Source organism: Chiloscyllium plagiosum, unplaced genomic scaffold (genome assembly GCF_037043375.1).
Source record: "Chiloscyllium plagiosum isolate Xiang-an unplaced genomic scaffold, Cpla_swu_hap1 HiC_scaffold_7, whole genome shotgun sequence".
Taxonomy (NCBI): domain Eukaryota; kingdom Metazoa; phylum Chordata; class Chondrichthyes; order Orectolobiformes; family Hemiscylliidae; genus Chiloscyllium; species Chiloscyllium plagiosum.
This window is the reverse complement of record NW_028270145.1, coordinates 25,340,538-25,353,951: the sequence shown is the minus strand read 5'-3', so window position 1 is coordinate 25,353,951 and position 13,414 is coordinate 25,340,538. Positions and strand designations below refer to the sequence as shown.

Genomic DNA, 13,414 nt, shown 5'->3' with positions numbered 1-13,414 from the left:
GGGGCTGGACAAGTGCATTCTATCTCCATTGTAATCAAATGAGACACGGGTGGCTTTCTTTGTGGGCACACCTCAATAACTCTTTCACACACGTTCCACCAAATCTCAACATTCAAAAAAATGCAAGTGGGCGGCACGGTGGCACAGTGGTTAGCACTGCTGCCTCACAGCGCCAGAGACCCGGGTTCAATTCCTGACTCAGGCGACTGACTGTGTGGAGTTTGCACATTCTCCCCGTGTCTGCGTGGGTTTCCTCTGGGTGCTCCGGTTTCCTCCCACAGTCCAAAGATGTGCAGGTCAGGTGAATTGGCCATGCTAAATTGCCCGTAGTGTTAGGTAAAATGGGCTACATGTAGGGGTATGGGTGGGTTGCGCTTCGGCGGGTCGGTGTGGACTTGTTGGGCCGAAGGGCCTGTTTCCACACTGTAAGTAATCTAATCTAATACTCAGCCACAAAAGGAGGAGATAGGGACAGCTTCTTGGAACATATGAACTCCACTAGATAAGACAGCAGCTCTGGAACCACCCCAGTGCAGAATGACTTTGGCTGTCAGGGTCTTAAGGCAATACAATAGTCAATATTGAGGCTTTGGCAGAAACTGAGCTAGCAAAGGAGCATTAGCTCACAGAGCTATCAGCACGATTCCAATTAGGGAAGCCAACATGTCAGGCGAGAGAGGGGTACTCACATTGTAAACAGATCGGATACACTCTGTTGGAGCAAACGCAATTGCTTCATGGCTATATGACTACCTTTTGTAAACAACACATTTGGGACAACTGTGATGAAACTAAGAGATTTAAACTAATGTATTTTAATATGGTTTTTTGCAACTTTGATTTCTTGCAATTCTAAGTTAAACATACGCGTTTGTCTGTGCATTTGGAGTCGACAATTCCCCTTTAAAAACTATAATATTCATATTCTGAAGCAAAAGAAAATTATCCAGAGTTCCTTGGGAACTACCCAGAGGGCTTATGGGGAGTGCTTTGCAAATTCTGACTTTCATGGGCAATCTGTGCTGAGAAGTCTCTTAATTCCTGTTGTTAACAAACTTTTGTTTGGTTTTATTGATAAAACAAAAACTGCAATATTGCATGCTTATGTTATAGTAAAAGATCAGTTTGGTCACAAAGGTAAAGACAAATTACAATCTATCCAACCAGGTTCCTGTTGGGATTCTGATAGGTCCGGTGCTAACATCAACATGGTATTACCAATAACTGGGGCCACAAGATCATAATACAATCATCAATGCATATGCTCTAAAAGCAACTAGTCCTGAGAGAATTAGAGACAAATTCTTGAAGGAACTGGACACATTACAAAGGAGGACAAGCTCATTGTGTTGGGGGACTTGAACACATACGTAGGAGCTGTCTCTTGGATGTGCGATGGTGTTTCGGGATTCGAGATGTAGCGAAATGAAACAACATCGCAACATACTTCTCCCAGATATTTGCAGTCACATGAAGATGTCAATCACTAACATCATCTTTACAGCAGGCCAAGTACAAGGACATTTGAATGCACACACAATCTGAACACTGGCATCAGACTAGACTTTATCATTACCCTGAAGATGCAGTGCTCCACAGACTGGGTGATGCTATGTTTCCAGATGAAATTTACTATCTCACCAAAAAGAAGGCTGATTCATTAAACCTGCCCCACACATGATTAAGACAGGAAGTAGGGTGCATCCCACTACATTTCAGTCTGAACAGGAGTTCAATTTGAATCGACAGTTTCAGGATAAACGATGAATCAGTTCAAGTTGGGGATATCAGTTCTCGCAGGGGGCAATGGCAGCAGAGACCAGTCGAAGAGTTTGAAGCCACCAGGAGCAATCAATTCCTTTGTTTTGTTCCCTCAGCACAAGTGGCACTGACTCACACAACCCAATCATTCAGTGAAGATGGCACTCTTCAGGAAGCCAACTCGTTCATCTTCAGAGAGCTTCCCGAACTCATGTTCTGAGACCTGCAATAAACAAAGAGAAATTGGTGACAGAAAATCCAAGTCAAAATATCGAAGGAAGACAGCTTGCACAGTTGAAGGCATTTCAGCCCAATGGGTCTGCGCTGGCTGTTTCGAAGAGCTGACTAATTAGTCCCACTCTGTTCTCATGTCCCTGCAATTTTTATCCACCAATTATTTGTCCAACTCTCTTTGACAGCGACAGCTGAATTTGTACGCTCCACCCTATCTAAACTGTGCATTTGAAATCCTAACCACTTGTGTCAAAATTTTTTCTCATGACACGTCTGGTTCTTTTGCCATTCACCTTAAATCGACTTTGGTTACTTTGAGGGATCTAGAAATAATAGGTTTGTTAACCTGCATCTTCAAGTCCTCAGGTACTGAGCTCTAAAGGCAGCTAGCTGATCAGTAAGAAGACATAAAAATATTTTAACGTGAAAGATTTTTTTCTTTAGATTCTCCTGATTTCCTAAGGCAGCCTTCCCAGCATTCACTGACGTACCCTTCTCCCTTAGTTTAAAAGTACAGTGGTTTAGTCATCAAGTCACTAGATTAGTATGAAAAAGCAAAGACCTTTGAAGTGTAATCACTGATGTAGGAACATGGTGTCACTTTGTACATAGCAAGCTCCCACAACAGCAATGAGATAAATGACCAGATAATATGTGTTTTAGTTGATGGTCACAACATGGTAGATAATTTCCCTGCTGTTCTTGAAAAAAAGAGCGCCACAACATATTTTATGTCAGCCTGCCTCATCTGAAAGGCTCAACCACAAGGTGGTATCTCAACAGTGCAGTATTCCCTCAGTACTGCACTGCGGTGTCAACCTGGATTTTCTGCTGAACTTGCTAGAATGAGAGAGAATTTGAATTCAGCTAAAACAAAGAAGCCTGGAAATAAAATAACAACCTAAGTAAATATGAACACAAAGCTGTTTGCTGGTAGTAAGGAAACCCCATCAGATTCACTAATGTTCTTTAAAGGAGGAAAGCAACCCTCCCTCCTTAGCTGGCCCAGACTCCAGTCCCAAAGGTAACACTCTCTGAAGTGGCCTAGTGAGCCACTCAGTTGTGTCACAACATTTCAAAGGCAGCGCATCACCATCAACTTTCTCGATAGAATGTTTTAACACTTTGCATTCATGACCCTGCTGAGATTGCTGTTCAACCAATTGCTTTTTTTGTCAGAAATATTAAACCAAGGGGAGCTCCCCTATTGGATACCAACACCTGTTGCCCATCTAAGCAAGATGCTTACATGAAGAAAAGAAGTCAGATATAGTTATAGAGCCATAGAGATGTACAGCACAGAAACAGGCCCTTCGGTCCAACTCGTCCATGCCAATCAGATATCTAAAATTAATCTAGTCCCATTTGTCAGCATGTGGCCCATATCCTTCTAAATCTTTCCTATTCATATACCCATCCAGATGCCTTTTAAATGTTGTAATTGTACCAGCCTCCACCACTTCCTCTATCAGCTCATTCCACACACACACACCCTCTGCATGAAAAAGTTGCCCCTTAGGTCCCTTTTAAATCTTTCCCCTCTCACCCTAAACCTATGCCCTCTAGTTCTGGACTCCCCCACCCTGGGGAAAAGACCTTGTCTATTTACCCTACCCTCATCATCTTATAATGTGTATAAGGTCACCCCTCAACCTCCGATGCTCCAGGGAAAATAGCTCCACCCTATTCAGTCTCTCCATATAGCTAAAATCGTCCAACCCTGGCAACATCCTTCTCTGAACCCTTTCATGTTTCACAACATCCTTCCGATAGGATGGAGACCAGAACTGCATGCAATACTCCAAAAGTGGCCTAACCAATGCACTGTACAGATGCAACATGGCCTCCCAACTCCTATACTCAATGCTCTGACCAATAAAGGAAAGCATATCAAATGCCTTCTTCACTGTCCTATCTATGACCCCCCCTTTCAAGGGACAATGAACCTGCACTCCAAGGTCTCTGTTCAGTGACACTCCTCAGGACCTTACCATTAAGTGTACAAGTCCTGATTTGCCTTTCCAAAATGTAACTCACATTTATCTAAATTAAACTCCATCTGCCACTCCTCAGCCCATTGGCCCACTGATCAATATCCCATTGTACTCTGAGGTAATCTTCTTTGCTGTCCACTACACTTCCAATATTCGTGTCATCTACAAACTTATTGGTCAGAGTATTGAGTACAGGATTTGGGAGATCATGTTGCGGCTGTACAGGACATTGGTTAGGCCACTGTTGGAATATTGCGTGCAATTCTTGTCTCCTTCCTATCGGAAGGGTGTTGTGAAACTTGAAAGGGTTCAGAAAAGATTTACAAGGATGTTGCCAGGGTTGGAGGATTTGAGCTATAGGGAGAGGCTGAACAGGCTGGGGCTGTTTTCTCTGGAGCGTCGGAGGCTGAGGGGTGACCTTATAGAGGTTCATAAAATCATGAGGGGCATGGATAGGGTAAATAGACAAAGTCTTTTCCCTGGAGTTAGGGAGTCCAGAATTAGAGGGCATAGATTTAGGGAGAGAGGGGAAATATATAAAAGAGACCTAAGGGGCAGCTTTTTCACGCAGAGGGTGGTACGTGAATAGAACGAGATGCCAGAGGATGTGGTGGAGGCTGGTACAATTGCAACATTCAAAAGGCATCTGGATGGGCCTAGATTTGGTTGGGATATCTGGTCGGCATGGACAAGTTGGACCGAAGGGTCTGTTTCCGTGCTGTACATCGCTATGACTCTTTGACTCTGACTCCTACGTTCACATCCAAATCATTTATATAAAATGACAAGGATTGATTAGCCTCCCATAGTTTTGCAAATTAAATAAATTGGGAAAAGGGTTACAGGCTCCATTTCCTAATTCCGTCAGAGATCTGTGCTCAGCAGCAGCTAGAGAAATGGGAAGTGAATACATGGGGACATTGATCAGCATACGTGTCCTCTTGGAGCAGTTGTACAGCTACACAGCTCAGAGTGAATGTTGGCTACAGATAAAAGAGGTCTTTTAACTACAAATCTGAGATACTATGCTATTGACAGATGATATTTAAGGCAACAGTCCAATACAATTCGAAAACTTCATTCATTTGAAGAATTATCATTACAGTCAGTGCGTCCAAAAGTAGAATTTTTAGTTTTGCACAAATCCAACCTTTCTAGCAGATTAGGCAGGTCACAGCCCAAGGAGACCATTGGAAATACTCACCAATACCACATGGTACCCCAGCAACTTGAGATGGCGAATCCTCATTGCCAACCTGTCCTTGGGGTGCACTGTGCCAAAGCAAAAGGCAGATACTGGAGCATGAAGCACAGCCACTCTGCAGAATACAAAATGATGGTTATTACCAGGGGTGGGGGAAGGGGGGAACATTACAATGACATGACAGGTTGATGCTATTACAGTCGGACTTCGTTTGAAATAATTACCTCTTTGCTTAAACTAATATCTTTCGTTTCTCTTTCTCCAAGACACTCCCCGCCCTATCAATTGCTGGTTTGCTTTGTAACCTGTCTTTCTGAATGAAAGAATAAGAGTGAAACCGGTTGCTCTCCCCAGTCTTTCAGATAGTGTCTAGACAGGTGAAATTTACAAAGATAATATACTCGGAAGCCACAATAATGGACTGCACCATTAACCAAGATTTGAACCAATTGTTTGGAAACTGTGAATCACAGGCCTCATATAATGACAATAGTGTAGAAAATGTTGTATATAGGCTCGTGAAGAAATTTGTATCAATCCTTTGAAAAGGCATTTTAATCATAACTCTGCGTGTCCAAGTACACCAACACAATTGCATCAATCAATAGATTTACAGTAATCCTTACCGCTGTACGTTACTCTCACTGGCAATCTCATCATCCTGAGGAATGGGAACCACATTCTTACTCTTTTGGTCAAAAGCAATTGTGTAATCTTGATGGGAGCACAGAAACAGAGATTATTGTTGTGGAAAGCAGATTGGAAAAGTTTCCATGCTGACAAAAACAAATTACTTGCATTTCTACACCTAGTCCATTCATTTCCACTGAGATTTGAACACTCTAGTAATGTTCTCCATCATCAAAACCGTCCACTTGCAAATCCATAATATTGCTCACCTCTGCTCCTGCCTCAGGTTCTCTGCTGCCAAAACCCTCATGCAAGCTTCTGCTCCACCCAGAATTGACTCTTCCAAGTGAGATGATTCCTGCTGACTTCTGCATGGTTTCTCGCTGGTTGCTGTGACCAGCAGCAAAAATTTCTTCCAGGGTCATATTCTGGACCATGCTCGTGCCAACTCTTTGAAAGAGTCAGCAGCTTAGTCCCACTCCCCTGGTCTTTGCAAGAGCTGAGCAAATCTTACCCTCACAACGACATATTCAAATTCCTTTTGCAAAGCATTTTTGAACCTGCCTCCGACTCACTTTCAGGCAGTGGATTTCAGGTTGTAATTTACTGCGTTAAAGAAACCTCATCTCCCCTTTGATTCTTTTTGTCATTAATCTAAATGTGTCCTTTATTACTGATTCTGTCACCACAGAGTCATAAAGCATGGAAACAGACCCATTCAGTCCAACTCAACCATGCTGACCAGATATCCTAAATTACTGTAGTCCCATTTCCCAGTATTTGGCACATATCCCTCTAAACCCTTCCTATTCATATATCCATTCAGATGCCTTTTAAATGTTGTAAGTGTACCAGCCTCCATTACTTCATCTGGCAGCTCATTCCATACACGTACCACCTTCTGCGTGAAAAAGTTGTCCTTAAAGTTCTTTTTAAATCTTTCCCCTTTCACCCTAAACCTATGCCCTCTAGTTTTCAATTCCCCTCCCTGCTCATTATTTTATAAACCTCAATAAGGTCACCCCTCAGCCTCCACAGCTTCAAGGTAAACAGCCCCAGCCTATTCAGCCTCTCCCTGTAGCTCAAACCCTCCGACCCTGGCAACATCCTTGTAATTCTATTTTTGAACTCTCTCCAAGTTTTACAACATCTTTCCTATAGCAACGAGACCAGAACTAAACACAGTATCCCAGAAGTGTCCTGTACAGCTGCAGTGTGATATCCCAATTGCTATACTCAATGCACTGAAACACCGTCTTCACCACCCTGTCGAGCAGTGACTCCAATTTCAAGGAACTATGTGCCTGCAATTCAAGGTCCCTTTGTCCCTAGGCGTCACCATTAAGTGTTTGAGTCCTACCCAATTGAAGCATTTTCTACTTATTTGCTCTATCAAACTCTCATTTCGACAGGGTCTGTAAAGTCTATCTTTGCAGAAGAAAGATCTCAAGTTCTTCTGTCTCTCCACTTGAATGAAGTTCCATGTCCTTGTCTCATTCTGACAAACTAGCTCTCCTCCCTCTACAAGTCCTAATATCCTCTTAGTAATGGACACATTCTGAGCCACAAAAAAAAAGTTTTCAGGTAACTGCTCACTTTAAAACAAAACTCTCACGCACCTATAAAATGTACATTTTTCAACACCACGCCCTGCTGATACAGGCTGCTATCGCCCAAGATGGTGTCCACTGTTTTCTGTAACTCTGCATTCACCGGATGACTGGACAATGAGGGACTGGCAGCATTGCGATTATCTGAGTGCCTGAGGAAGGATGGATTTTCTAACTCCAGGCACAGGTTAATGCCCTGAAGCATCCGCTCATTCGCCTCATGGTAGGCATTGCCTGGAACAGATCAAATTAGAGAGAGTCTCAAAGCAATGACAAATAATTTTTATTGTGGTTTAATTGCACCTTGACTGAAACGATCCAGGTTGGAATAGTCCAGAAAGCCAAGTGGTGAAAATATTTTCTCTCAGAGGATCACATACCTTTGGAAACGTCTTCCCAAAAAAGGTGGGAGAAGCAGAGTCCTCGAATATTTTGAAAGCAGAGGAAGAGAGGCTTCTTTTAAGTGAGGGGCAATAGGTTATCAGGGATAAGTGAGAATGTGGATCTGAAATTACAACCACGGGTGGCACGGTGGTGCAGTGGTTAGCACTGCTGCCTCACAGCAGCAGGGACCCAGGTTCAACTCTACCCTCGGGCAACTATCTGTGTGGAATTCGCACATAGTCCCCGCGAGGCTTGGATTACCTGCAGTGCTCCAGTTTCCTACCACAGTCCAAAGATGTATAGATTAGGTGGACTGGCCATGCAAAATTGTCCATGGTGTCCAGGGTGTATAGGCTTAGAGGATGAGCCAATGAAAGGTTAAAGGGATAGGGTGGTTCCGCACTGTAAGGGTTCTATGATACAACCAGATCAAGCATGATTCTATAGAATGGCAGAGCAGGATCAATGGGTTGAACGGCCTACATCTGTTCCTTGTTTGGATGACAGAACCGGATCTAATCGTTACACACAGAAAGAGGTACATGTTTCAAATGCGCATCTCCTAACCTAACCAGCACAGTTTCAATTTCAAGTGAATTTGCAATTAAATGTCCAACGTGATTTTCAATTAATACAGGTGACCATTTTCTTTCACAAAAACAATTCTCAACTGTAAATTTTTGCTGCTACAAACGTATTAAGGTTGTGTTAATTCCAGCAAATTAAGCATGGAAGTGATTTGGGGAGGGGGGGGGGGGGGGGAGGTGTGGAGAGGTGGTAAAGCAGAGACAGTGGGTTTGTTCTCCAATGGGCAGGATATGACCAGTCTCATCTCCAAGTACTGGGGCTGCAGCTTTTCACCAGTTTTACAAATGACTTGGACAAGGAAACAGAGTGGCACATCCAGATTTGCTATTTGCACAAAGCACTGTGGTATAGTAAGAAATCTGGTTGAAAGCAGAACATTGTAAAGGAACACAGAATGGGCAAGGTGGTGGAAGATGGAGTTCAATGTGGGGAAATGTCTGAGATCATCAACTTTGTTACAAAGGAGATTATAATAAAAGATTAGTGGACAGATACAATGCAACACTGACCTTATCTCAATTTATAGGAAGTCCTTATTAGACCATGGTCAGCATGTTATGTGTAGGTTTACACATCATATTTCATGTATGACAGAATGGATTTGACATCATACTTCAGGAAGTATATACTGGGGGTGGAGATCGGGGCAACTGAAAATGTCAAAATGGGGATTAATAGATTTTGTTGGGTAAGGGCAGAAAGGCAACATTAAGGAGTTATGCTTAAGATCAACCATGATCTAATGTAATGGTAGCGCAGACTCAAGTGTCTGAATGCATTCTGCTTGTTCCGAACAGTTCAAAAGATTTAGAAAGAGCAAAGTCGCTATAATCCCAGAGGACCATGGGGCTGCTCTCTCATGACAGAGAGAGAGAGAGAGACACACACACATATGATGGATGGTCAGTTTAACCTGAGGGTCACCATGCCTCAGGCAAAGTTGAGAAGATGGTAGCCTGGATGCCACAGGAATTGAACCCATGCTGCTGGCGTCACCCTGCATCGCAAACCAGCCGACCAGCCAACTCAGCTATCGATCACTCACCTGAAGAACAAAGTTCATGCAGAATGTCATCCTGGAACAGTTGGTTTAGAGCAGCCTGGGGATAGTGGCCCATCAGACACAAAGAATAAACACCACGGAGAAGCTCCAGCGAAGAGCACTTCGACAAATACAATTCAAACACATCACTCAAAGTCTGTAGGAATCTGTGGGGGGATAAGGACACAAAAAAATACTAAATTCTTCTTCCAAAACCAGTCAAAATGCCAGGGCCAAGGCTGACATTGAACATCAACTTGCAAAACAGAGTTCTACAGTACGTCTACACACCCACATACAAGTTCAAAGTTAATTTGCTCTCCACATTTTATTTTTGCGGTTTCCCTACATATCACCCACAAACATTTGTACAGAAACAGGTCATTCCGCCCAAACAGTCTTCTCCCCGGGATTAAAGAGGCAGGCAACATGGATTCTTATGAGCTCAGAGACACAAAGCAGGAAGTAGTTGTTTGTGGTTGTCTTTTAAGCTGGACAGATATGTGCAGAGGTATTCTGCCAGGGGTTTGCCTTGGGAACAGTGCTTTCATTGATTGATATATATATTAATAACTTAGAATTGGGTAAATTTCCAGGAATTCAGATGACACAGAACTGAAATGCAGGAGCAGAGTTTAGAAGGAAATGGACTGACAAATTTGGTCAATACACGGCAGATGCAATTGAAGGCACGCAAACATAAAGTGGTCCATTTGAGCAGCAAGAAATGAAGAAGTAATACAAACTAAAAGGCATGGGTACAGGATCAGGGAGTCTCCTCTGTGACACCCTGGTTCACTTCTCTCTCACCCCTGACCCTTCATCCCCCTATCATGGCACCTTCCTGTGCAATCACAAACGGCGTAACATTTGTCCTTTTAACCCCTTCGTCCTCACTAACCACGACCCGAATGCTCCTTCATGGTGAAACAGTTATTTAGTTGTATTTCTTTCAAACTAATCTTTTGTATTCGCTGTTCACAATGTGGTCTCTGCAACACCGAGGTAGCTAAACACAGACTTGGTGATCACTTTGTGAAACATCGCTGTTCAGTCTGCAAGCATGACCCCTGACTTTCTGGTCACCTGTGACTTTAATATACTACCTTGCTCTCACACTCAGATTTCTGTTCATGGCCTGCTGCAGTACTCAGTGAAGCTCAAAGCAAGCAGGAGGAACAACACCTCATTTTCTGTTTAGGCACCTCACAGCCTTTCAGGACTCAACAATGAGTTCAACATAAACTCTGGTCTCAGTTTTGTTTCTCCTGCCTCTCACAGCCCAAGTGATAACCCCCTGGGGTGTGGCTTTCTTGATTTTGCTTTCTGACATTAGCACACAACATGAGGTTTATTTGGAAATACACCTTTCAGAGCAGTGCTGCTTCATCACGTGGTTTTGGAGGTCAAGGTAGTAAGACACAGAATGTATAGCAAAGGTTATCTGTGTTCTATGATCTTATACTCCACAACCACCTGAAGGAACAGCACTCTGAAAGTTAGTGCTTCCAAATAAACCTGTTGGACTATAACCTAGTGTTATGTGATTTTTAACTTTGTCCACCCCAGTCCAACAACAGCACCTCCAAATCATGATCTATTATTAACATCGAGCCTGGACCTCTCTTACTGCCCAAATCCATCATCACTCATCTTGCTTTTGTGACACCATGACCTCTAAGCTTCCTCATCCTCTAACCTTTCCTTAACCAGCTACTAACAATCAAAATGAAACTGGAAATGATGGTCTAGTGCTAACTTCAGTGGACTAGTAATCCAACCGGATTCTCTGGGTTTACATCCAACTATGGGGATTTAAATTACTTCATAATAACTGTAATTGGGAACTAGTCCATTGTGACCATGAAACTAACAACAACTGTTATAAAGACCACTTGGTTCACTAATGCACTCTATCCTCCTGGCCAACTTGTGACTACATACTAATAGCAATGTAGTTGAACCTTAACAGCCCTCTGAAATGGCCTACCGAGCCATTTGGTTCAAGGATCAGCATCAGTCGAATGAAAGTGTCAGAAAATGAAAAGGCTTTTAAACAATCCAGGACCAAATATGAATGAAGTAGGAAGCAGATATGACCTTCAATAGTTCATAAAATAGGTTTACTTGAGTATTAACCAGACATCAAAATTTATTTCAACAATACTGAGTTTGTGTATTGAATGTAAAGGGGTACTAGTCAAATTGTCTCATGTTGAAGAGGATCATTGCCTAGGACTTGTGCAGTGCAAATTTATTTGCTGCTTGTCAGCGCCAGCCTGGTTATTGCCCAGGTCTTGCTGCATTTGGACATGGAGTGCTTCAGTACCTGAACAGTGGTAAATGGTGCTGAACATTGTACAATCATCAGCGACTGTGCCCACTTCTGATCTTACAATGGAGGGGAGGTCGTTGATGAAGTGGCTGAAGATGGTTGGGCCTAGGACACTACTCTGAGGAACTCCTGCAGAAATGTCCTGGAGCTGAGACCACCTTCCACATGCCAGGTATGGAATCAGTGGAGTTTTCACCTAATGATTCTTGGCCATGTTAGCCAAAATGCTTGCTGCAAACCTCAGGGATATAAAGATGCTAAATATTTAAAATTAGCATCTTAAGTTATTCTGCCTGCCTTGCTCAAGGGCAATTAGGAATGGATAATAAATGCTGGCCTTGCCAGTGACATCCACACGCTATCAACAATTAAAAAAAACTAAAAATCACACAACACCAGGTTATAGTCCAACAGGTTTAATTGGAAGCACACTGGCTTTCGGAGCGACGTTCCTTCATTAGGTGATTGTGGAGGGCTCGATCGTAACACTGATGAAGGAGCGTCGCTCTGAAAGCTAGTGTGCTTCCAATTAAACCTGTTGGACTATAACCTGGTGTTGTGTGATTTCTAACTTTGTACACCCCAGTCCAACACCGGCATCTCCAAACCATAAAAAAAACTAATTAGTCTGCAACAGATATAACAAAAAGAAAATCTGTGAGGTGGCTGTTGTTTCAGCTATAAAGCCTGGAATTCTCTCTGCAAACCTCTTTGTCTCTTCACCTCTCTCTCCTTTTGAGATACGCCTCAGAACCCATGTTCTGACTGTATTTTTGCTCACCTGTCCTTATGGCACCATGGCGATAACACACTCATGATGCACTTTGGGATGCTCGGTTACATTAGAGATGATTTCGGAATGCGAGTTGCTGTGGTGTTAGTGCAAGGAAAACTCAAACAGACGCGACATAAACTTACTGCTCTATCAATCCCTCATCTGGTCGATGGTTCAGCAAGGAATACACGCGAAGAACTGACAGCACATCCTTCAAAGTCAAGGACTCGGAATTTGCCAGCATAGTATGTGCAAACGCATTCATCAACTCGATATGGCGAAAGTTGAGCTCCGAAAACAGCACTAGGAAGAGAATTAGCTAGAACAGAGAACAGTGAAATAATGGTAGATGTTTTCTGTGCTCATCAAGGTATGAATTACATTCTGGAGCAGCACAGCATCTTCCCACTTTCAGTGTAAGCCAGTTATTATTGGCAGGTTCTTGATTTCATTACTTTTTGTATGAAAAAGTATTTCTTGATATGACTCCTGACTGGCCGAACTCTAATTTTAAGGTTTTGCCCGTGTTCTGGACTTTGCACCAGACTAAATGGTTTCTCTCCATCTAACCCACCAAATCCTTTTCTCACCAAATCAGACCCCCTGCCAAACTTGTAGAGGGGTGTGTCTGGGTGGGATGCTCTTCAGAGGGTTGGTGTCAACTCAATGGGACGATTGGTCTGCTTCCACACTGTGTGGATTCCATGAGTTTATACTCAAGAGAATGCATGCACATTACACAAACTATTTTGTTCATAAATTAATCCTTTATGGCCTGGCTTTGCACAATCATGAAGTGTTTCAGAAAAAGCCTCCACCACATGAAGGGTGTTTCAGTGAAGCACACGAGACTTTAA

At 42.9% G+C, this 13,414-nt stretch overlaps 1 protein-coding gene across 1 annotated transcript in view; it reads right to left on the bottom strand.

Annotated features, from left to right (window-relative positions):
* Nucleotides 1-792: 792 nt before the first annotated feature.
* fastkd2 (FASTK mitochondrial RNA regulator 2) overlaps nt 793-13,414 on the bottom strand; it is a 33,515-nt gene continuing 20,893 nt past the window's right edge. The window contains exons 7-12 of the mRNA XM_043693235.2: nt 12,701-12,876; nt 9,451-9,614; nt 7,443-7,667; nt 5,820-5,907; nt 5,194-5,308; nt 793-1,984 (exon numbers count right to left, since the gene is read on the bottom strand). Coding sequence (XP_043549170.1) covers nt 1,907-1,984; nt 5,194-5,308; nt 5,820-5,907; nt 7,443-7,667; nt 9,451-9,614; nt 12,701-12,876 — 846 coding nt within the window. The 3' untranslated portion in view covers nt 793-1,906. The remainder of the gene's footprint in view (nt 1,985-5,193; nt 5,309-5,819; nt 5,908-7,442; nt 7,668-9,450; nt 9,615-12,700; nt 12,877-13,414) is intronic.